At 39.4% G+C, this 24,295-nt stretch overlaps 1 protein-coding gene across 9 annotated transcripts in view; it reads left to right on the top strand.

Moving 5' to 3' along the window:
- Positions 1-20,487, top strand: part of apbb1 (amyloid beta precursor protein binding family B member 1) — a 53,937-nt gene extending 33,450 nt beyond the window's left edge. For 2 of the 9 annotated variants that reach the window (XM_088639719.1, XM_088639716.1), the window contains 10 exons: positions 426-486; positions 3,267-3,413; positions 7,294-7,386; positions 8,524-8,657; positions 10,877-10,991; positions 11,604-11,688; positions 11,840-11,935; positions 15,327-15,442; positions 15,947-16,123; positions 16,800-20,487. In XM_088639719.1, the coding sequence (XP_088495845.1) occupies positions 426-486; positions 3,267-3,413; positions 7,294-7,386; positions 8,524-8,657; positions 10,877-10,991; positions 11,604-11,688; positions 11,840-11,935; positions 15,327-15,442; positions 15,947-16,123; positions 16,800-16,973 (1,198 nt within the window). In that variant the 3' untranslated portion in view covers positions 16,974-20,487. The remainder of the gene's footprint in view (positions 1-425; positions 487-3,266; positions 3,414-7,293; positions 7,387-8,523; positions 8,658-10,876; positions 10,992-11,603; positions 11,689-11,839; positions 11,936-15,326; positions 15,443-15,946; positions 16,124-16,799) is intronic. The other 7 variants (XM_088639723.1, XM_088639721.1, XM_088639726.1 and 4 more) reach the window with 5 other exon arrangements.
- Positions 20,488-24,295: the final 3,808 nt, after the last annotated feature.

Raw genomic sequence — 24,295 nt, 5'->3', positions numbered from 1 at the left:
TTCTGGACACTCCACTCAAAGCGCTTTACAGGTAATGGGGACTCCCCTCCGCCACCACCAATGTGCAGCATCCACCTGGATGATGCGACGGCAGCCATAGTGCGCCAGAACGCTCACCACACATCAGCTATCAGTGGGGAGGAGAGCAGAGTAATGAAGCCAATTCATAGAGGGGGATTGTTAGGAGGCCATGATTGATAACAGCCGATGGGGAAATTTGGCCAGGATGCCGGGGTTACACCCCTACTCTTTTCGAGAAACACCCTGGGATTTTTAATGACCACAGAGAGTCTTCCTTTTTAATCTTCCTTTTGTCAAATCTGCTGCTCCAGAAAAAAAGGGTTGAGTTTGTTCATTTAGATTAAAAGAGTAAGATCACTGTTAACTCATGTGACAAAGTGATGGTGTAGTTTTTCTTTTTTCAGCACATCGCAGACAGAAGAAGAGGACAAGATGAGATCTCTGAGCAGTGATGTGGAAGCAAAGGTACACACTTTTTCTCCTACCTGGCTATAGCAGTCAGCACTGCAGGTGAACTCTGGTACTAGAGGCTAATACCAGCCTGGTCTTTTGTACCAAAATACCATCAATTCATGCTAGTCTAGCATAACTCAGGGTAATCCAAGAGATCCCAGGAATATTCTGCACATCTGTAATAATCACCAATAAAACAAGTGCATTATAAAATATTTCAACAAAGGCAGGAAATGTATGCTCACACTATGTACAAATAGGGTATTAATATTCAACACCCTTTTTAGTGCATATTTCAGCCTAGTATGTTAATTCTACAAACAGTTTTTCTTTTACTGAGATTCTTCAATTTCTAACATTACTATCTGAAATCTAGAAATGAATTTTCTTTACTCAGATGAGTGCTATCAATTGGAAAACATAAAGATTTGATAGAAGAGGAGGCCATCCAGGCCCCAGTAGCCTGTTAAATGCTAAATTCTGTGCAAAGTTGTGCCTCCTGTTCTCAGTTTCAAACACACTTTTGTGTACTGTTGTCTGGTCTATGTTTCACTGCAGGTCCTGTAGAACAACTTAGGCACTGTCAGTGCCTTTGAGAATTTTGTATACTTGAAATTTTGTAGTTTTCCTTGTTGAAGACTCTTGTTCACAACTCAAAAGGATTAAATTCTTAGTTTCAGTGCCTCAAACACTGCTCCTGGAGGTCTGCCTTGTAGGTCATCCAAAATAACTATTTTTTGTAACTAGCACCACTTGTCAATTATTGATTATTTTAGCAAGTAGTTTGTTTCATTAAGGGAACTTTAGTTCTTGCAGATCAGAGAGTCTCCATCTTCAAATACTGATTGGAAAAGATTTGTAAAGTATCATTTATAAACCAACATTCATTTGAACATTCAGGGTCTGAACCCTTTTGCTAGGCACTGTAAACGTTTTTTTTTTTCACTTGATCGCAACAATGCGATCGGAACCAAGAAAAATGGAGGTCAGTTAAAGTATGAGTAAGCAATTTAACACTGTTCAGCACTCTGGTGGTAAATTTGTCAACAGATCAGCTCCTGACTTTTTTACATGTATTCAAATATAAGTTGCAGACCAATTTTACCACCCTGAAATTTGGAAAAGGTTGCAGCTTATGTTTGGGTAAATATGGCTATACAGATACAGTGTCTATAGAAAGTCTACACACCCTTTCTGAAGTAATATATTTTAGCTTACTAGTATGAAATCAAGACACATTAAATCAGAATTTTATTTAAGATTTATTTATACATTGTAATACACAACCTCTGTGTGTAAAAGAAAATGCAAACATACATTTTCTTAGATGTATAAACCCCTGAATTAGTACTTGATGGAAACACCTTTTGCTAACTCTAGTTGTTTAACTGTACTTTCTGTACAGAGGATAGGTCTGTACCAGTGTCGCACATCTAGATTTGGCAGAAGAAGGCCGAAGATGGCCAAAGCCCTCTTCACCAGAAGATGACTCAGCCGAAACATTGTGTTTCTTTTCTTCTTTTTTTAACATGGAATAAACCTTTACTTGTTCCTTTGCAGCCTACACATGCTGACACAGCTACCTACTTGCCCATTTCTCCTTATAGAACTGTTCAAGCTCTGTCTAATTGGAAGGGGGGTCATTTTTGGACTGTAACTTTCAAGTCATTCCACAGATTCTCAGATGGATTGAGGTCAGGGCTCTGACTGGGCCAATCGAAGACATTGAACTTGTTGTTATTTGCCAACTCTGTTGTTGCTTTGGCTGTGTGCTTTGGGTCGTTGTCGTGCTGAAAGGTGACTTCATCTCAGTTTCTGGCAGAAGTCAACGTGTTTTCCATTAGGACTTTTTTGTACTTTGCTCCATTCATTTTCTCTTCTATCCTGACAAGTGTCCCATTTCCTTCTGATAAGAAACATTTTACCACATGTTTTCAGTATCACTTTGTCACATGCACACTTTTAGACCCTTCTTGGCCATAAAAGCCTGTAGCTCTTTCAAAGTTTCCTTTGCCCTCTTGATAGCCTTTCTTATAAGTTTCTTTGTTAATTGGTTATTCAGTCTTGGTGGTGCCATATAGTTTCCACTTCTTAATAATAACCTTGACCATGCTCCAAGGGATATTTAAAGCCTTTGAAATATTTTACATCCATCTCCTGTTCTGTGCCATTCCACAACTTTATCCCAGAGCTCCTTGTTCCTCATAGTTGACTCTTTACTTTGAGATGCATTTCCTACAGACCTACAGGATCTGTTGATTTTATTCTGAAATGATCAGAATCACTATAGTTGAAACAGCTGGAGGCTAATTAGTTTGTTGTGTGATTTAGAAGGCAGTTGGTTACACAAGAGCTAGTTTACAATTAATGTTACTAAGGGGTGTGTACACCTATCCAATCAATTTCCTAGGTTTGTATTTTGTAATTACTTTTCAGCCTGTTTAAGCTTTTTTTTCACTTGGAAGTTGTGTGTTACAATATGTCACTAAAGGTAAAATAAATTTTGTCTCTTGATTTCAGGCTTTTAGTCCACAGTGTTTTACTTTGGAAAGAATGTGTAGACTTTCTAGAGACACTGTACATTTTACTTCATCCTTTGCTGTTCTTCTGCAATTGTAATACTTCAATGAACTTTTTATTTTTAACTTGCAATTCTTGTAGTATTGCTTGTATATAGGTTCGTTCTAGAAATGCTTTAAATATTCTTGAGGTTTGCCATGTAGAGTGAGATTAAATTTAACTTTGAAAGCTTCATTTCCCTGCTGACTCCCTGCTGTGTCTCTGTTCTTCAGTGTTTTGCAGTCCGCTCTCTGGGCTGGGTGGAGATGTCTGAGGAGGACATGTCCCTGGGCAAGAGCAGCATTGCAGTCAATAACTGTATCCGTCAGCTCTCTTACCACAAGCACAACCTGCATGACACAGCTGGCATCTGGGGAGAGGTGAGGTGGCGGTGGGGAGGGGAGGGGATTATTTTGGTTTTCATTTCTTCTGGGACAGACTGGATTTTATTTTGAGGTTATAACCAGTCACTGTAGCCTTCAAATTATTTGCCTAGTGTCTGACAGGATACAGTTGCAATGCCAAGCCAGTGTTTCATGCCCTTGAGGTACAGTAGCTTGAGCAGCTGTGCAAAGTCCAGTTCAAGTACCAAAGTACAATGCATTCAATTTGCATCACTGTATAAACACACCCAGGTTATTGCCTTTCATGTGGTTAAAACGGCTCAATTGGATTTCCAAGCATGACAATTTAACTTGACCACAAGCCTGTTTCTCTTTTGACACAGACGTGTCACCAGTGTTATTCTGTGTTCTTCTCTCTTCACATTGTGCAGCCCTTTGCAGACTTGAACTCATGTCAAGTCACAGGCTGAAACCCAGCAACAGTGATGTTCAAGCTGTGTTTCAAGTGTTTGCAGCAGTATGTCCAGGACAGAACGTATTGGGTTTCCCAGTTCTACTTTTGTCTGCATTTTGCTGTTTTACACCAAGTGTCTTTGCTTGTGTAATGTATATACAGTTGTGAGAAAAAGTTTGTGAACCCTTTGGAATTATCTGGATTTCTACATGAATGGCTCTTAAAATGTGATCTGACCTTCATCTATAATAAATAATAATAATAATAATAAATAAAGACAGTCTTATTTAACAAACAACACACACAACATTTTACATTGTCATGTCTTTATTGAACAAATGGTTTAAACAATCAAGGTCATTGATGGAAAAAGTGTGTGAACCTCTAGGATAATGACATCTTGAAAAGATGGTAATTGGAGTCAGGTATTCAAGTCAATTCAGATGTGGGTTTGACCTGCCCTGCTGTATAAAAAATCACACAATTTTGGTTACCTGCTCTTCACAACAGAATTCTGTTGAAGTACAATATGGCCTGATCAAAACAGATTTCAGAGGACCTCATAAGAAGAGTTGTTGAAGCTCATAAGACTGGAAAGGGTTAGAAAAGGATTTCTAAAGACTTGGGCATCCATCGGTCCACAGTCAGGGAGATAGTTTACAAATGGAAGAAATTCAGCACCGTTCCTACTCTCCCTAGATGTGGGAGTCCTACAAAGATCAGTGCAAGGGCATGCTGTACAATCCTCAAACAGGTGACAAAGAACCCTAGGGTGACAGCTAAGAATCTGCAGGCATCTCTTGCACTTGATAACGTCTGTGTTCATGAGTCTCCCATAAGAAGAAAACTGAACAAGAGTGGTGTTCATGGGAGATTACCACGGAGGAAACCACTACTCTCCAAAAAAAAACGTTGCTGCCTGTCTCAAGTGTGCTAAAGACCACCTGGATGTTCCACATCACTTCTGGAACAATGTTCTTTGGATAGATGAGACAAAAGTTGAACTTTTTGGTAAATGTACACAGAGTTATGTTTGGAGAAAACAAAACACTGTATAACAACACCAAAACCATCTGAGAAGCATGGTGGAGGGAGTATAATGATATGGGGCTGGTTTGCTGCCTTAGGACCTGGACCGCTCGCTATCATTGAGGGACTAATGAATTCCAAGTTGATATCAGGAAATTCTACAGCAGAATGTCAGGGCATCTGCCTATGATCTAAAACTCAAAAGAAGTTGGGTAATGCAACATGACAATGATCCAAAACACAGGAGTAAATAAAAAATGGAGTGGATCAAACAGAAGAAATTCCATATTTTAGAATGGCCAAGTCAGAGACCTGACCTCAGTCCCATTGAAATGCTGTGGCGTGATCTGAAGCAAACCATTCAAGCAAGACATTCCAAAAGTATACATTAACTGAAACAGTTTTGTTTAGAGGAATGGGCCAAAATACCTCCTAACCACTGCGCAGGTCTGATCAGCAGCTACAGAAAGTTTGGTAGAGGTTATTGCCAACAAAGGAGGTTCCACTAGTGGCTAAATAGAAGGGTTCACACATTTTTTCATCAATGGCCTTGATTGATTAAATCCGTGGTTCTCAAACTGTGGTACGCGAAGCGCCTGCAGGTGGAACGCCAGATGACCCTGGAAATTTTGTTGTGTGCATTGAAAGATTGGGATGGGTTTTCAAATTTTCTATTTTAATAAAATTGGTTTTTGTCAAATACGCAGCTTACGTACTTAACTACGACAACACAGCGCGCTAATACTTGAGTAGACACAAGTGCTGCTATGTAATTCTAGACCATTGTATAGGAATGTGTGCTACGAACCTAAGTGACCAATTGTATTAAAATACTTTATCTTTAGCAAATAGGGAGGCAGGAGAATGTGTGTGATTTTGGAACACTGCCAATCTTGTAGGCACAGGAAAGTGTGATAGATAACAAACAAATATTTAAGGACTGTTCTAGGTTAGTTTGAGAAAAATACTCCGAGCACCTCTGTTTCGCTCCCATGCGCATGTAATAAAAAACTTTTAAATTCTGAGACGGACTCCAGACTGCCTTTTACGGGGAAAAATGTATCCAACAGCTCCACATTCGCCAACGGAACAATTGATCGAAAATGAGTAACTTGCAAAAATCAAGTATTATGTCAAGGCTGAAAGGAATAGATGCCAAGAGTAATGATGCCAGCTCCGATAGATCACGTACACCTGTTGAGAACGAGGAGGATTATATATTGGCCACGACAGTAGGTCTGTTGCTGAACCTACTAGTGAAGGAAACTTAAAGATCTGAACCATCGCAAGTCCACCATAAGGAACAGTGTCACTCCAGTTTCCAAAGCCCAAGACGCATCTTACCATGCAAGCTTGCAAGATTGCTAAAGCAGGTTAGCCCCACACTATTGGTGAAGAGCTTTGTTTACCATTGGCAAAAGAGCTGACGTGTAATAAGTGTGGAGAAAAAGCTGCTAAACAGCTCGTCCTGGTGGCCCTTTCGAATGACACAGTCAGAGAATTATTGATATGGCAGATGATGTCAAAAGTACGCAGACAGAGCTCATTAAGATGGGCAGATGCTTTTCACTGCAACAGAGTTAGATGACTCGGTAGATGTTGTTGATTTGGCCAGTTTGCTCATTTACGTTGGATATGAGTTTGAGGGCATGTCCCATGAGGACCTTCTGTTCTGCAAGCTGCTACCAATAAGAACTACAGGAGAACACATATTTCAGCTTCTGAATGAATTTATCGAAGAGAATGACATTGACTCCAAAAAATGCATCAGAGTTTGTACAGATAGAGCGATGACAGGCAGATTCAGAGGTGTAGTTGCACAAATTAGAGAGGTTGCTCCAGATATGAAGTGGACGCACTGCAGCATCCACTGCCAGGCCTTGGCAGCCAAGAAAATGCCTGAGGATTTAAAATCTGTGTTAGACTCTGCTGTCAAAGTTGTGAACTCTATCAAGGCTCGACCTCGACCAATGAATTCACGACTGTCCAGTGTCCTTTGTAATTAAATGGGCAGCGAACATGTGCAGCTTTTGCTACATACTGAAGTGATATGGTTATCAAGGGGCAAAGTGCTCATGAGGCTCTTTGAACTGTACTCTGAGGTATAGATGTTTTTACATGACCAGCAATCTCCCTTGGCAAGTCTATTTGATGATCCAATGTGGCTGGTAAAATGAGCCTACCTGGCTGATAATATTCACACATTTGAATGAGCTGACTATGAGACTGCAGGGGCTTTCTTTAACTATTTTTGATGTGTCTAACAAGATCACCGCTATGAAGAAAAAGTTGCAGCTTTTTGTTAATAAAACCAAAGCAAGTGATGTCTCTGCTTTCCAAACTTTGGAGAAGTATCTGCACACATATGGTGTGACACTTGATGCTGCTGTTCGTTATATGATTGCAGTCCACCTCTTGTCATTGGATGAACAGTTCTCAGAGTATTTTCAAGTTGAGGCCACACCAGGGTGGATGAGGAACCCCTTTACTGTTGATGTCCTAGGAATACCCAAGGATCTGACCTGTGTAAGTTATCATTTGATGCGACTTTAATGTCAGAATTGAAACGATAGTCACTGTTGGATTTCTGGATCCAATGACACAGTGAATACCCAGCCCTCTCGTTAAAGGCTGTGATGCCTTTTGCTGCTACCTACCTTTGTGATAAATACTTCTCTGCTCTCACTGCAATCAAGACAAAGTACCACAACAAAATTTTAAAGCTCACTGCCCTCATCCCTGACTTTGAAAAGCTTTGCTACACTAAACAGACTTACCCCTCTCACTGAAGTGGTGCTCAGTGCTATTTTTATTATATGTGTGTGTGTGCGTGCACATGTTCATGTTGGTCATTGAGATTTTATGTGGTTCCTATGAGAAGATGACTTGTAGGTAGTACTTGGATGCTTTGGTTTGATCAGGGGTGGCACTTGGTCCAAAAAGTTTGAGAACCATTGGTTTAAACCATTTGTTCAATAAAGATATGGCAATGTAAAATGTTGTCTGTGTTTATAAAGACTGTATTTATTATTATGACTTAGATGAAGATCAGATCACATTTTAGGAGCCATTCATGCAGAAATTCATATAAATCATGTGAAACCATGTGAAATCCATTCACAAACTTTTTCTTTCAACTGTAATTGTGATTGTATCTTAATTTTCAAAACATGCAAAAACATCTGTGTTACTTGTTATTACTGTGTGGTGAAGGCAGGAACTAGTAAGAGTGACTTTTATGAGTGTTGCCCATTTATATCAGATTTTATCGTTAATAAAATCAACACAATTGTTAATCAACACAATTGTTGTAATCATTTGTCTGTAGTATTGGCTATTTAGTAGCAGTCATTTTTGGTTTTCTTAAGACTTTTTGACCGTACAGAATCTTTTCTTCTTGGTTTATGTACTATTTGTTCTTCAAAACAATGTTCAGCTCCTGAGATTATACTGACTGAGACAAGGGTGAGATTTCTGACAGATGGGAGATGTATGGAATACTAAAGCCAGGGTGCTGTACAGAGCTGCAAGTGTGCAACAGCATTTGTAATCAAGCACACAACTTCCACTTCTTTTTAATATCTTCTATCTCCTCATGCAGAAAACAAGTCAGTCCTGCTTGGCTTCTGTGAGTGTTAAGTGCACATTTGTCTTTATGTGCAGGGCAAAGATATGCTGCTGGTCCTGGAGAATGAAACCCTTAATCTGATTGACCCTTTGAGTCAGACCCTACTGCACTCCCAGCCCATTGTCAGCATCCGTGTCTGGGGAGTGGGCAGAGACAATGGCAGGTGGGTGTTACAGCAGGCTAGAGGCAGAACAGGTGCCTTCAACAGATCAACACTTTTAATGAATGATATTTGTGAAGAGAAACTTTGTACTTTCTAGAATGTTAAATACATACATAAGGGAAATTTTATTTCCATATTGAAAGAAATCAAGTTACTTGTAGGATTGAGTATATATACAGCTCAGTAATTACAGCATGTACCATATAGCAATGAGAAGTCTAAAGGCCCCTGAGTAACATTACTTGAAGAAAAAATATGAAATTCCAAAGTCTTGTACCCTGATAAACTTCCTTTTATTTGGCTATTTTACATAAATTAATTCCCAAGATATTTGCACTCCATTGGCCTTTTACTGCCACCTAGTGGATGAACCAAAAATGTGCAAACTCTTTTTCTGAGGTTTGCAGATCAGTTTTAAGAGTATAATTATAAGCGCTTATATAGCGCTTTTCTGGACACTCCACTCAAAGCGCTTTACAGGTAATGGGGACTCCCCTCCACCACCACCAATGTGCAGCATCCACCTGGATGATGCGACGGCAGCCATAGTGCGCCAGAACGCTCACCACACATCAGCTATCAGTGGGGAGGAGAGCAGAGTAATGTAGCCAATTCATAGAAGGGGATTATTAGGAGGCCATGATTGGTAAGGGCCAATTGGAAATTTGGCCAGGACACCGGGGTTACACCCCTACTCTTTTCGAGAAGCGCCCTGGGATTTTTAATGACCACAGAGAGTCAGGACCTCGGTTTTACGTCTCATCCGAAGGACGGCGCCTGTTTACAGTATAGTGTCCCCATCACTATACTGGGGCATTAGGACCCACATGGACCACAGGGTGAGCACCCCCTGCTGGCCCCACTAACACCTCTTCCAGCAGCAACCTTAGTTTTTCCCAGGAGGTCTCCCATCCAGGTACTGACCAGGCTCACACCTGCTTAGCTTCAGTGGGTTGCCAGTTGTGAGTTGCAGGGTGATATGGCTGCTGATATGGCTGATAATTCTTCACCCAAGGAACATTAAAAAAATGTTTTTTTAATTAAATTTCTGCTCTGATTTATTTGAGAAGATTCGTTCTGAGTTTTGCGTCATCGCGAAGCCTTGGGAGGTAAACTTGAAATTTGGAGCTGTTGCCTTAACCAGTTTACAGTAATATTCATGTGTTAACTTTTAATTATTTCTTTCCACTTTTTTTTTGCTCTGCGATATGGGACAAAGGGAGAGGTAGTGTATATATATCAATCACTGTGTCTTAACTGCCCATTGTTCATCACATCCACTCCACTCTGTGCTAGCTGTGGCATTATTGTGGTGACCCTGTAAAGCTAGCTGCTCTCTCACTTTTGCATGCCCATAGGGGGTGCAGTCCAATCAAGGCTGCTGTACACACCAGCCGCCTGCCTCAGGCAGGCCCAAGTCTGATCCAGGAGAAGATCCTCTTCTGGGCCCTTCTGGGTGTAGTTCTGACTGTGCTGTTGGTTACTAAATCAAACCTTCAATTTGACTAATATATAAACAGGTCATTGTCATTGTTTTCAACAGCTGCAGATTTCTAGAGATAAATACTGACATGAGTGTTAAGCATATAATGAAGGACTCTATCAAGGTCATATCAAGATAAATTATAGTTCATTATAGTGAATTATTTTGCAATTAAAACGTAAGATCCTGTTTCTTTCCTAGCAGAATTAGGATATCCTTGGCATCAGTAAGTCCATCTTCTGTTCCTGTTAAAGGTTCATCTCAATAAGTTTAACTCTTTGACACTGTTTTTTACAGAATTGTTAAACCAAAGATTCTGCCTTCACTAGTATGATTGAATTTGTTTCATGCAGGGACCATTTCTGTAGTGTACCAGTTCAGGAGATAGTGGTTAACATTAAAGTTATGCAGGACAGCAGCAAACCAATGTCAATACTAGCAGCTGCTACAGTTGGATCCCTTGACTTATGTGATATAAATATGTTGATAGTAAATAGTGTTTTCAGTGCACAAAGAAACTACAGGGTATGTCAAAATGCTGTTGACAACTTTGACAGTTTATTACCAATTAATTACATGGGTTACTGTGACAAAAAAGGTTTCAAATGGAAGCATAAATATCAAACAGCAAACAAATGTTCACGGGGATACCCCTTCTGTTGTCCATACCTCAAAAACTGCAGTGAGGGTCAAGTACATGCCTTTCCGCTCCTGTGTTAATTAGGTTCTTTTTCACCCTCAGGGATTTTGCCTATGTGGCAAGAGACAAACTGACCCATGTTTTGAAATGCCATGTGTTCAGATGTGACACTCCAGCAAAGAACATTGCCACCAGCATGCATGACATCTGCTCTAAGGTAGGAGTGTGTAAAAGTACTGAGCAAAGCAACTGAAAACTGTTGTGGAGGCCAAAATGTATTGTTCATCAGATATATGGTAACAGTGTCATACACTGTATGAGGATCTTTCTGACATTTTTTTTTCAGTATATTCAGGAATGAACTCATCTTCAAATACAAGTCTTTTCCAGCACTGTGTTGAAAATTAATTTTTTAGCCAAATATTTCTTCAAATGTTTTGTGATGGTATAACAATGGAAGAAAAAAGGGTTTTAGAAGTATTATTTTATACAGCATCTTTCATGTTTATAAACTAGGATGATGTGGTATGTATTGGTTGATAATTCTTTTTTTACAACGTGCCAAAATGTAACCAAAATATCCAGTTAAGTGTTTTAATATGTACTGTAGTGAATACAGTCCAGGAAATGAAGTCACTGGGTGAATTATTGTAGGTACTGCATTTTAACCTGGGATTTACTGGACAGACTGTGTGTCTGCCTGTTTGTCGCTTTTTCATCTGCTTCTGCAGATGGAGGTGTAAAGGCTGCAATTCTGTGTTGCATTTCAGCAGCTTAAATTTTTAGACTATGAGTGTTTACGTGTTATGATTTGTTTTGTGTGATTAAGATCATGTCCGAGAGAAAGTCCTCCAAATCATATCTGAACAGAATGAACATTGATCCTTCCAAACTGGTGGACATTCCCTTTCAAGGTAACCTCCATTATTTGATAGCCTCTTTTTAAACATATTCAGCTGTAGAAATTATTTTTCACAATTAGATTTATATCAAAAAGTCGTTAAGTATAAATCTTCCCTTGTCTTTTTGTTGTTTGTAAAACTGTTCTGTTTTTCTTGGATTTAGAATTTCCTGCTCCAAAGAATGAGCTAGTGCAGTGGTTTCAAGTCCAGTATCTAGGCAGCGTTCCTGTGGCTAAACCTGTAGGTAAGGAAACCTGTGGTAAGGAATGCTTTTACTTACATTTCATAGACTGTTGACGATTATGAGTGATCCTATTAGAGTGGTATTTCAGGAGATGAGCAAGTCTGACCAGCACTGGTCATACAGGGTTAAAGGTTAAGTGATAATGTGAACAAAACTTCACTCAGACCCCTTCCAGTTTGGGAACAGACTGTCTGCAGCAGTGCCAGCTGAACTTATACAAAGCCCTTGTTATGCCATGGCTGTACACACATGCACAGACATGGGTGTGATTGTTCAGAATCCAAATATCTGGAGAGTTGAGGAGAAACCCGAAGAGATCTAAGTGTACAGGGATCAAGCAGTCCGGAAAGATGGAGGAAAAATTAAAAGGGGAAAAGGTTATAATTAAATAATTACATAATGGCTGGTAGAGCTTAGCGTATATAATTATGGCCTCCATCAGTCAGCAAGAAAAAAAGGCTGAGGTGCGTCTGAGGAAAAGCCAACTCACTTTTGTGGTAGAAAAAAGGGCATAGCACAATGCCAGCCATTAGTGAAACTGTCCACAGAAGTCAATCACAGTCGGGAAGCTTTGGCCACTGGGTTGTCACTCTCGTGGCTTTGGAGCAGATTTTTATATTCAGGCTCCTAAGGAAAGAATTCCCCTTGAATCCTGGAATTCAGAAGTCTCCTGGGGTGCAAGAAAGTGGCTCAGGAGTGAAGAGAGACATGCCATTGCCAATTAAAATGGAATGCATGCTCTTGGGGAGTCTCCACTCGAGACCAGACCAGCGTGCACTGTAAAGATGCCTAAGACCGAGTTAGGAAGGATGCCTAAGACTCCTGAGACTGGGTCTGAGCCGGTCTCTGTTCCTCTGGGCGATTTAATGTTGGCGATTAAAGGTGCTTGAGAAAGAAGTAAAATAGACAGAATGGAGAGAAATATGAGGCTCCAGATGACAATGGACTGAGGAGAGTTAAGGCTGTTTCAGCAGTACAATAAGGACAGTCTGCAACGAGGTCTATGAACTTAAACGAATGATGCTGCTTAGAAATGAAGCCGGGTTAACAATGAAGGTGAAACAGCTGGGCGAAGCCCTGAGGTCTAGTCATAAGTGGACTACTTGCAGTGAAAGCTGCTTTGACAGCTGAGGGAAGGCAGTCTGCAACTAACTCTGCAATCCCAGATTGATGGAGCTACATGGAGATGAAGCTGGGGTAATGGGTGTGAAACAGCGGGAGAAAGATCTGTGCAGAAGGGTTCCGGGCAGAAGTGAACTACTGACAGTGAAAGCTGGTTCGGAACAAAGCTGCCGAGGAGTCAGCACAAGAGAAACAGACGGAGAGTGGGATGGAAGATATTAATGATGAAGCACTGCAGCAGAGGGGCTTCTGGAATTTAGAGGGAAGAAAGGACAATGGAATAATTAATGGAATGATGCAGAGTCCTGACTGGTAATTTGCAGGATGGGCCGCAAGAAGGTCTGGTCACAGCGATAAGCCCTGCAAAAACTGTGAGCATGCTCTGGTTTTCCAGGGCAAACCCACGCCAAGACATGCTGCAGGTGAGTGGACATTACAGCCCTAACACAAAATTAGGCACTCCTGTTGGCAAGCTAGGTAGCATTAGTGCCCACCTGCTAAGTTAACATTAGTGCTGGGCATGGGCTGAACTTTAGGGGAGTTTCCTTATTTACATGTGTTGCATGTGTTTTAGCAAATCAACAACAGCCAATAGTGTATGAGTTTCCACTTGCATTGGTAAACCACGTCTTAGCTTTGTGCACATTCAATGGTCAGCTATAAATATTCACAGGTATTTAGCACTTGCTTCAGAAAAATTGTTACATACATTTTGCCTCAACAGACAAGCAAAAAGTGACAGTTGCCAATAGCTTCAGGTTGTTCTTGAAGTAGATTATCATTGCACTAATATTTTAAACCACAGGCTCATGCCATTGTACTGTGGGCTTGTGCTGCAGGCAGGAGCCAGTCAATTTTATTGAGGTGCAGTTTTAGTAGGTTCATTTCCCTGTCTCTCGTGAGCTGCAGTGAATTGTCTTGGGAGGTGTGGGTTTTCTGGTATCCTGGGACACATGGGGTTGACACGTGTGCAGCTACATGCACCAGCACTGAATAGGCTATCTGCATAAATGTTAAGGGGACCTTAAATGTGCAAGCAGTGTATCACACAACTATTCTGGCACCACTCCTGAATCATTCGTATCCTTTCCAGTTTGTAAATTGTCTAGTTTTATGTTCCAGATGCACAGATGCTTTTAGAGGAAATGCTGAATCTTTATTGGTTTTAATCTTGCTCATCCCACCGTGCTTTAATTGACTAAGCTATTTTGATAGCTATTGGTTTGCATTGTGTCTACAAACACTGTCTTCTAAATCCCTTGTGCAAATGCAACTCGCTAAAGTTCTCATTAAATAGGGCCTTTCAAAAGAAGTTCATATTGGGAGTGAACAAGAAGGGCAGCATAAAAAATGCCACCTCTCTTTCAGAAGTGAGTCCTGTAGTGCTTCTGGACCACAGAGTGATAACAGGGAGCATTGTCTTCTCTTGATGTCTCTGGAACCCTATATTAAATCCTCTCCTAAAGCTTTGTTACTGAGCAGCAAATTATAACACCCTTGGAAGTGTTGTGGAGAAGTGCATAGAGATGAAAGGAACAGTTTGACTTTTAGCCAACAGAGAATTTGAACCTCTTAGTCCCATGAATGTGAACATGAGCAAATGGTTCACTGTTTCAGGTTACATGGATGCAGTGTAATCTGAATGAAGTCTTTGACTCTTTGATCAGTCATGAAATGAACACTGCAAAACATTTGACTTTTAGGTTAAAAGAAGACAATTATAGCATATTATATTTTAGTGTAAGTGAAAGCTACAGCTGTGATAGCAGCAGGAACTGCAGCACTTTTTACTGAAGAGATAAAAGGATGTAAACATGTATAGAGCTTAACTTACAACAAAACTCAAAAACAAAAAGTCTTAGCTTATGACTTTGACTTTAGAAGTGTGGTACACAGTCAATCAGGACAGCAGTGAGGCATATAAGCACTCTTCGCCTCTTCAGAACTGCTCTAGGCTCTGTGTCCTGTATCATCTTAACCTTGCCCTCTAGGAACATGGGGGACATGGCATTTAAATTTAATTTAATGTAAGTAACATACCCAGTGTGTCATTCTTGCAAAAGAACCTAGACCCATTTTACAGATTTTAAGATAAATTACTTAAAATATCTTTAACTGGGTTTCATACTGTAAGTTAGTTATTAAAACTTATTAAAACTGAATAGTAGTGAAACCTTGGAAGAAGCATTACACAGCTATAGAGATTTTCTAAGCACTTCTATGGCATTGGCATAATGCACTGTTTTAAATAACTAATTGTGTACCTACCGTCTGTGGTTTCTAGGTATGGATATCATTAATGTGGCTTTGGAGACGGTGCTGAACACCAAAGAGAAACATGAGTGGACACCAGTAACGGTTAATGTGGCATCAGCCACAGTCACAGTCATTGCTGCTGAGGTAACTCGTACAACATTGCCTCTGTCATTTACTCTCTGATGATGTGAGCTTTACTTACTGTGGAAGACCCCAGGCTCAGTCCACATGGCTCAGGGGACCTTCGCACATGAAAACTCCAACACTTATGTAATCTCAAAGGTCCTGGTGGTTCCTGGGTTTATTCACAGTTTGTTTAATAAACAAAACAGAAGCATTTATCAAAATAAAGAACTAACCTGTTGTCCCCAAAGCTCAAACATAAAACCTTTTCACCCCACTCCATGTATTTCTCTTTTTTCAATGCCACACTCTCTTGCTCTCTCCTTTCCCTAGTCTCCATTCTCTCTCAATACAAACAAGACCATGTTTCATTCAACCAGTTCTCAATTTTCAAACACGGGTGAATAATGTGTACAATATGTAAAAGTGTGGCCACCGCTAGCAGTAGTATAGTTCTCCCCTGCTAGTGCACAGTATGGGATTCCACAGCCATGCAAATATTTAATTCTTGTCTCTCCACAACAGACCGAGGAGGTGCTCTCAGAGTGTCGTGTGAGGTTCTTGTCCTTCATGGGAGTGGGGAAGGATGTTCACACATTTGCCTTCATCATGGCAGAGGGTCCAGGAAACTTCATCTGCCACATGTTCTGGTGCGAGCCCAACGCAGCCAGTCTCTCGGAGGCTGTGCAGGCAGCATGCATGGTGAGTACAGACTGAACATGTGACCAAGACAGTTGGGTTTTACGTCTTACCCTTTTGCAACATTTCTCTAACCAATCTTGATTCCTTTTCTCAAGACACAGTACCCAGTTCAGCTTTTACTTCATTTCAGTGAAACAAAGAGAGAATGACTAAATAAAATCCAGTTTCACCATCATATTCTCTTTAGGTCAGACAAAGCCAGATGTTCTATACCATTCATACAGGGGTGAAGTTAACCGTGACTAAAAGCTGGCATCTAAGTTTCTTTATAGTTTTTGTAAGCAGCACAGCAGTGTGATGGGTGTTTAAAGCATGTCCTCTGATATTTTCCCTTCTGTTTGAAAGAAAAGGGAATCTGCTTGTTTAATTTTCTGTTTTGTATCCCTTTTTTCACATCCATAAGTACCAGGTAGATTTAGTTTTATTGAGGTATGTATGGTTTTATGTGCCGTTCCACTCTTATTTTTACTGGCATGCATTTTCCTTATATTTTTCTCATTTTCTTTCTGCTGTGAGGGGAGTTAGAATCAATAAATGTCCAGTTGGTTTTCTTGGAGACACTTGCCTAATACCGAATCCCATGTCTCTGGCCTGATTGAATGTCTCAGAGTTCATATTGCCTCCTTAGCCTAGTCTCCTGGCTCTTACTTTGTCCTTTCTGAATCTCTGTCCTCAGCTACGGTACCAGAAGTGTCTGGACGCGCGGCCACCCAGCACAAGCTCCAGCTACTGCCTCCCTGCCCCTCCTGCTGACTCAGTGGCTCGTCGAGTGGGATCCAGTGTGAAGAAGGGGGTCCAGAACCTTCTGGGGAGCTTAAAGCAGAAACGGGCTGGGGCCCAAACCCCATAAACACTAACACAAAGGAGTGTTGACACTCACAGCATGTCACACTTATCAGCATCCCCTGCCTTACAGCTACCCACCCCTGTCAGTACCAACGCACTTCCTTGGCCACTCACTGGGATAACAACCTGCTGCTGTGGAGAGTGCTGTCCCTTCATTGCTCTGGCCCTATTTTTTAACTGCTGCCTGGCCCTGACAGGGAAAGTGAAGCAAGTTCGGGCCTTTCTGTAAATCCAAGTTGAAGATCCATGGGCGGCACCTGTAAGGTCCTTGTGTCCTTGACAACCACAGGCAGGCCTCATAAGAACAGATGTGGGTGGAAAGGACTTCCCAAGTTTTAAATTTTGGAAAAAAAATATATACTCCAAGTCTTTGTTTTCTTTCCGGCAAATAAAAATTACCTTGATTTTTCAGACATTCTGCTGATGTTTTTCTGGAATGATGCAGATGAAAACATAGCCTGGCATGCTTTCATTTACTTGTTGTACACTATTTGAAATATAGAAGGGGAACAGTGGGGTTGATTTTCCAAATAAGGTGAGATGCAGCTCAAATGAAAATGATGTACATGGTGCATAAAGTTATTTACATAACCTTTATAAAACAACACAATTCAAAACACTGAAAACCTTTAAGGACTCATTTTATCTCTCATTTGTATCTCTCTCAAGCTGTCTCTACTCCACTTTTCTGCCATGAAATCCTTGTCCAACACAGGTGGATTTTAGGCTACCAAAAATGAACCGATTAGTCAGATTTGTTTATGACTTGAGAGTGCAATGAAAAATGATATGATTCCATCAAGAACTGTAATTCCTGTGTATGTTTCTTTCAGTCCTTGTTTTCCTTGTAAGACAGCCTTACACTATGAATCAGGTTAGTTTTTCTTCATCACAGCTTATATTCTGATAACAGGAGGTTTTAGTCTTAAGTAATATTTTATTAAATTATTAACTGGTACCTCATATAACAGGTTTTTAAACTTTGCTTAGATCTCTTCAGAATGCACAGAACAGAAGTGTGATACAGATGAGCTTGTGAAGAACTTTTGTGTGAGTTTTAATTAGTTTAATGTAGTCTTCCAAGAGGAAAGAGAAGGGCTAGTTTTTTTTAAAGCAGAATGGAGAGCCAGAGTTACGGTGTTGTGTAGGGCTTGATTTTTCTGTGAGTTCTGGAGCTTTTCCACAGGAGTCAAGAAAAAGAGATTTTATGAAAGTGGCAAGTGAACAGTTATATTTTTCTAGTGTGGATGATGAGAAAGTGAACTCCAGGAGTGAATCACCTCTGAGATCCATTGACTCAGTCATGAAAAATGACTTGACTCACAAGCCTCCATCAGGAACTTCTGTTGTCAGATTTTCTTACGTGAAATTGATCTTAAACATGGCAAAAGCTAGTGAGTGCAGATCATTCGGGGTTCATACCTTTAGAACCGTGGGAGTCTTAGTTTGAATTAACTCAGGTGCTTCCAAATCATGTAATATGATGTAATATTTGTTCTGTTTGAGTAGGGAAGCAAGTGTCTCAAAATCCATTGCATTTTGTTGCATACATTTAAGAAGCAGCATGTTGCTCTGTTGTGATTTTTATGGTAGATGGGAAGAACTATTACAAAGAAATCTGTGAAGATTAAAAATGTGTGAGAACCTTATTTAAATCAGGCTTATCCTGAGGCCTGAGTAAATACTGATTTTCACCCACACTATGCAGAGAAGTCGTGTTCCATTGTCTTTGTATCCCATGAAATTGAAAGGTAAATTTATCTTCTTGCTCTCAAGTGTGTTTAGAATAAGATTGCAGAAATTTCCTTTAGACTTTGTGGTTATTTTCTACTTGAAACACCTTTGTTAAAATTCAAATAAATAATAACAAAAACAAATTAAAATTTGTTAAAAACTGCTTAATTGAAAAAAAAAATCAATTCAATAATGTTAATACTTTACATGTGTAAACAGTTTGCCTTTTTAGATGTGACAATGTAGATATTGCTACCTGCATTGGAGTACATAGCTTTGATTTGGCATGTTTTATTTAACTTTGCCTTTTCCTTCACTGAGAATGTAAAAGTAAAGGGCAAACTCATTACAGAGTAGAGCTTTAGATGGACCATACTATAGAATGGCCCAGGAATGGGCTCATTAAATTATTTTTCTGTTACTTATAAACAAGTTTATATAATAAATTGTTTAGATTTTTTTCCCACTGTTTTATTTAAAAAGGCTGTTCTAAAAAATGTAAGAAAAAAAATACAAATAAAGAAAGCAGCAGAAAGGGAATCTCCTTTTACAAAGTAAAACATATCCATCTTGCTTTATTCTTTTGGGACCAACTACCTTGTAAAGATTGCAATTAAACATGATTCCACAAATATGTTTTTATGAATACATGGCTAAACACTGGGTATTATTTTATAGCAGTGGTGATCCTGCCATGATCACCTAAACAGGTTGTTCATTAATTTCAAGATCATGTACAAAGCTGATCTTATCAGCAATTAAGGACAGATTGATTACTTGATTTAACTAATTGGTACATGGCACGCTTTCCTCTTTGTGGTCACCTTAAAGACTAACTGGACTCAGGTTCTTCATGACCAGAGTTGGAGACACCTGAGCTACAGTGCTGGGAAGAGTTTGCATTTGACAGTAGTTTTGCTACTGGCTGGCTTTAAGGAGAGAAAGTTTGCATTTGACAGTAGTTTTGCTACTGGCTGGCTTTAAGGAGAGAAACTACTTCAGTGGCTGCTGCAGGTTATAAACCAAGTCTCGGTCATTAAATCAGCCACTATGATGAATATGAATGGGTTGTCTGTGCCTTAAGGTATGGAAATAAGGATCAAGGTTTCAGTATCTTGAGATGTAAATATTAAATATATTTTGATAGAGCTCACTGGTGATGTACCTGCTAACAAAGTCAGATTACTTTTAGCTAGCATCACTAAATAAAGCTGTAGTAGTAAGCACTAAGGAAATCTCATTATAAGCACTGATTCTGCATACAGTGTCTAATTCTTGGCACACGTCTTACTGTTCATGTCCCTGGGTGTCATGTACATCGCAATATTCAAAAATGGGAATAAACTCTTACTTCATGTTAGTATAATGGAAAGGAATGGAGTATTTTTTTTCTTTCTTCCTGCACATTGCTGTTTTTTAATTGCACCGTCTTTGTTATGTTCTGATAATTATAGTGTGTTACATGATTACTGTTTTCCTGATATGGTGAGAATTAACTTGATTTTATATTTAATTGTTATTTGCTTCTTATTAACAAAATCTTATGATTGTAGACATAGATCTTTTTATGTAAGGCTTGAAGTGGTCCTTTTCTCCCACGTGAATACTTTTTTATAGTGGATATTGAAGTTTTCTTTGCGTATTAGCCATACTATAATTTCTAAACCAGACTGTAAAACAGATTTATTGCAGTCACTTTAAATTATTTTAAAACATTGTATAAATTAGGTGTAATGTGTATTAATATAAATTGTCACTTAAAAAATTAAAAAGCATACACTTCCCATGTGTTTCTAGACTTGTTTTTTTAATGTTGTAATTAAAAGACCTGTCTGGTATTAGTCCAGTGACTGATTTCTCATTATAGGGCATTCTTTACTACTACACATGGGTCTAGCTGTTCAAAGCTGACTCAAACATGGACAAATATTCCCTTTTGTTTAGATGTCTTCAGGAAATTTTCAGGATTAATTAAATTTAGGATTAATAAATTGGTGGTTCTAACAGTCTATTTTAGAGTGTTTAAATGGCATGTGAACATCTATTTCTAAGTTGTCTGAAGGAAAGCCAGTGAGAAACATATAAACCCTAGGATTTTATCAAGATAGATTATTTTTTTCTTAATTAAAATGGACAATTTAGGATTAAAGCAAAAATAATGTTTTTTTAACTCTAAACCTCATAATGTTGCCAGTAGAGCGAAGACATTTTTTTTAAAAGGTCCAAGCATCTGCAACAGATGGGATGAGAATAATATTCAGTTTATATTCAGCCAGGTTGTATAGAAAAACCTGCTTTTAATATGCGGTATCAAACAGTGGTCACTAAAATTCTTTTGAAATACAGTTTGTGAGTATAATGTCAAACAAATTGACTTACTTTACAGTGCCTGCAAAAGTGTTCAGACCCTTTAAAACTTCAATTCATTTTTTTTATTACAAATGATACACATTTGTTTCCAATCAGTACTTTTATTTGCAAATTCACATGCTCAAACATTTTTTTATAGACAAAATTACTTATTTGTCAGCAGATATCTTAAAGTAAAAAACTGAAATATGTTGCTTGCATAAGTATTCAGACCCCACACATTAAATATTTAGTAGAGCCACATTTTGATGCAATAATAGCTTTAAGCCTTTTGGGGTAGAAGTCTACCAGCTTAGCGCACTGGTTAGGACTGATGTTCACCTATTTTTCTTGGCAGATTTGCTCCAGCTCATTGAAGTTTTTTGGACAGTGCTTGTGGACAGCAGTTCTCAAATCATGCCACCAATGGGGTTCTTCATGGGGTTGAAGCTGGGATTTTGACTGGGCCACTCAAGGGCATTCACTTTTTTATTTTTGAGGCACTCCAATGTTGCTTTGGCCCTGTGCTTTGGATCACTATCCTGCTGAAAAGTTAATATTCTCTCAAACTTCAGATTTTTAACAATATTCCAATTCTCTACTTATGAGAAGCATCCCCACACCATGATGCATCCACCAACGTACTTCACTGTTAAAAAAATTCAGCCAAGTAAAATCCACTAAACTTTCTACTTCAAAAGATTGTAAAGATGGCCTAAAATAGTATGGATTGTGTGTCTCATCAAGTCCATTGTGAAATTACACTATTTCGTTAGTCTGGCTGCTTCAAAGTAAGGACTGGGTCCTTGTTTTTATTGTCTGTCTCTGATGGTCTTGAAGTAAGTGTTGACTCTCCCTGTGTTTGAATATTCTGGGTCTGAACTTCATGCTGTCTCCACATCAACAGATCAACTGTGGACATACTGTACAATGGCCTTTTCTAATGACAATTTGTCTCAGTTGCCATTAGTCAGTTTGATAGTCCCATACAAAAGCTTACTGTTCAACACTGAAGGTGCTGTGTCGTATTCAAATTAATTTGATTGTCATATGTGCCTGAGTACAATGAAATGCTTACTTGCATGTTTATTTAGCATCACAAATGTCATAACAAATTACATTACATTGGCATCAGAGCTCTGGGAGACAGAAACATCATAGCAGCTATAAATCTGAGCAGCATTCAGATAACAGACGTGCAAAATTCAAGTTAAGCCAGCATTTTAGTTCAGTGCAAAAACAGAAGGATGTAAGTGGAAATAGTATGATTTAAGAGGTAGAGTTTAGGAGACTTATGGCTGTGGGATAGGAGAGCTCTTAGAACCTAGAGGTCTGGGCTTTTAAACTTCTGAATCATCTGCCAAATGAAAGAAAAGAGGAAAGTGCATTCCAGGGTGGTTTAGGTCCTTGCTTATATTATTTGCTGTTTTGAGGGCAGCACGTGGGGAAGATGATCTGGATGGAAGGGAGTTCTGCACCAGTGATGGCCTCAGCTCTCTCCACCACCTTCTTTAGTTTTTTTTAACAGTCATGTGTAGAGCAACTGCCATACCAAATGTACAGTAATGCATCCAGTGAGAATGCATCTGTAGAGGTTTGTGAGTGTTTGTGAAGACATTGAAATCTCCTGAGTCATCTGAGGAAGTGTGCTCTCGTGATTACTTCATCTATGTAGTGGGACCAGGTCAGATTGGTGATGTGAATGCCCAGAAATTGGAAGCTGCTGATTATCTTCATAGCAGCCCCATTGATATAGACAGAAGCATCCTCTCTGCTTCCTGTCGTTAACAACCAGCTCCTTAGTTTTGTTTATGTTGATTTAACCTCTCTCTTGTACTCTGTTACATAATTATTTGTGATTAGATCTACAATGGTGGTGTCAGCAAACTTAAAGATGGAGTTAGAGCCGTGTCTAGCCACACAATCCTGGGCGAACAGAGAATAGAGCAGGGGACTGAGCATACAGCTCTTGGGGGCTCCTGTGTTCAGGATCAGCATGGAGGAGATGTTGTTGCCTATTCTCACACAATGAAGTCTGCCCATCATAAGAACAGGAGTACTTAGTACAGAGAGAAGAACCAAGGCCCTGGTCCCAAGAGGTTGGTGACCAGCTTTGATAGGATTATAGTATTAAATGCTGAACTATAGTCTAAGAATTATAGTTTATAATTCTCGTCCTCCCTTTTCAGGCACATACAGATCTAACTGTTTCGTCATGCCATCATGCCTAACTTACTGTCACCTTAATTTTAACCTTTGGCCACACATTTGCTTAAGTGTAAGTTTAAACTTCTTGAGTGAACATTCCGTGAACATTTTCAGTTGTTACAGTTCAAAGCATGACAGATCATCTTTGATTCTATAGAATGCTCAGTCTATCACTGTTTGTACCATTCACTTTGTGCACTTTAGGAGTCTTGTGTTTCTCACTCTGCACTCCCTACTTACTGCAGGATTGTCTTCTGTCTGCCTTGTACACTCTCTCAGTATAACCCCCCTTGTGGCATTTTCTTCAGTCTTTTTCATTTAACCAACAGTCATTTATATCATGTGATGTTTTGCCTTGTTACAAAAAAGTTAAAATAAGCAACAATAACAAATTAAAAGAACCATGCACAAACAACACAAATAGCACGGAAATTATATTAGAAAAATCAAGTAAAAGCAAGAGTAAAAAAATAAGTTTTGAACTGCCTTTAAAAAAAACCACAGAGCCAGCCTCTCTAATATCTATAGGAATACTATTCCACAGTTTGGGTATGTAGTAGCTGTTGTAACAGACAAATAAGTTTTGGATCCCAAGATGAAGTTCAAACAATTGAGTTTTATTGCACGCAAGGAACAATAAGACCGAAGTATTGTTCGGAATATAGGTACAAAAGTTCCAGTTTATATAGCACTTTTTGGCCGCTTCTGACGTAGTTAGTTTCCATGGTAATGGGGAGAGGTCATGGTGCAGGTCAAGTTTGCAGACTTTGACCACTCTTAATGGTCAGTTTTAGGTTTCCTTCTTTGGGGGGGTTCTAGCTGGCATCTGGAATCCTTTTCAGTTATCCCCCTTTCCTGTCATAACTCTAAGCCTGGAATGTCTTGTGTCACAAGAAGTCCAGTCCTTGTGCAGAAAGGAATCAGTTAACCCCAAAAGGCTGCCTCTCCAGTCTTCCTATGCTTAATTTTTGGAATAATCTTTAAAAGTTGTGCGCTTGTTGCACTGGCCTTGATGGAGTTTACAGTACAAACAGC

This window comes from Lepisosteus platostomus, chromosome 7 (assembly GCF_059453375.1).
Source record: "Lepisosteus platostomus isolate fLepPlt1 chromosome 7, fLepPlt1.hap1, whole genome shotgun sequence".
Lineage (NCBI taxonomy): Eukaryota > Metazoa > Chordata > Actinopteri > Semionotiformes > Lepisosteidae > Lepisosteus > Lepisosteus platostomus.
This window is presented reverse-complemented; position numbering and strand designations above follow the sequence as displayed.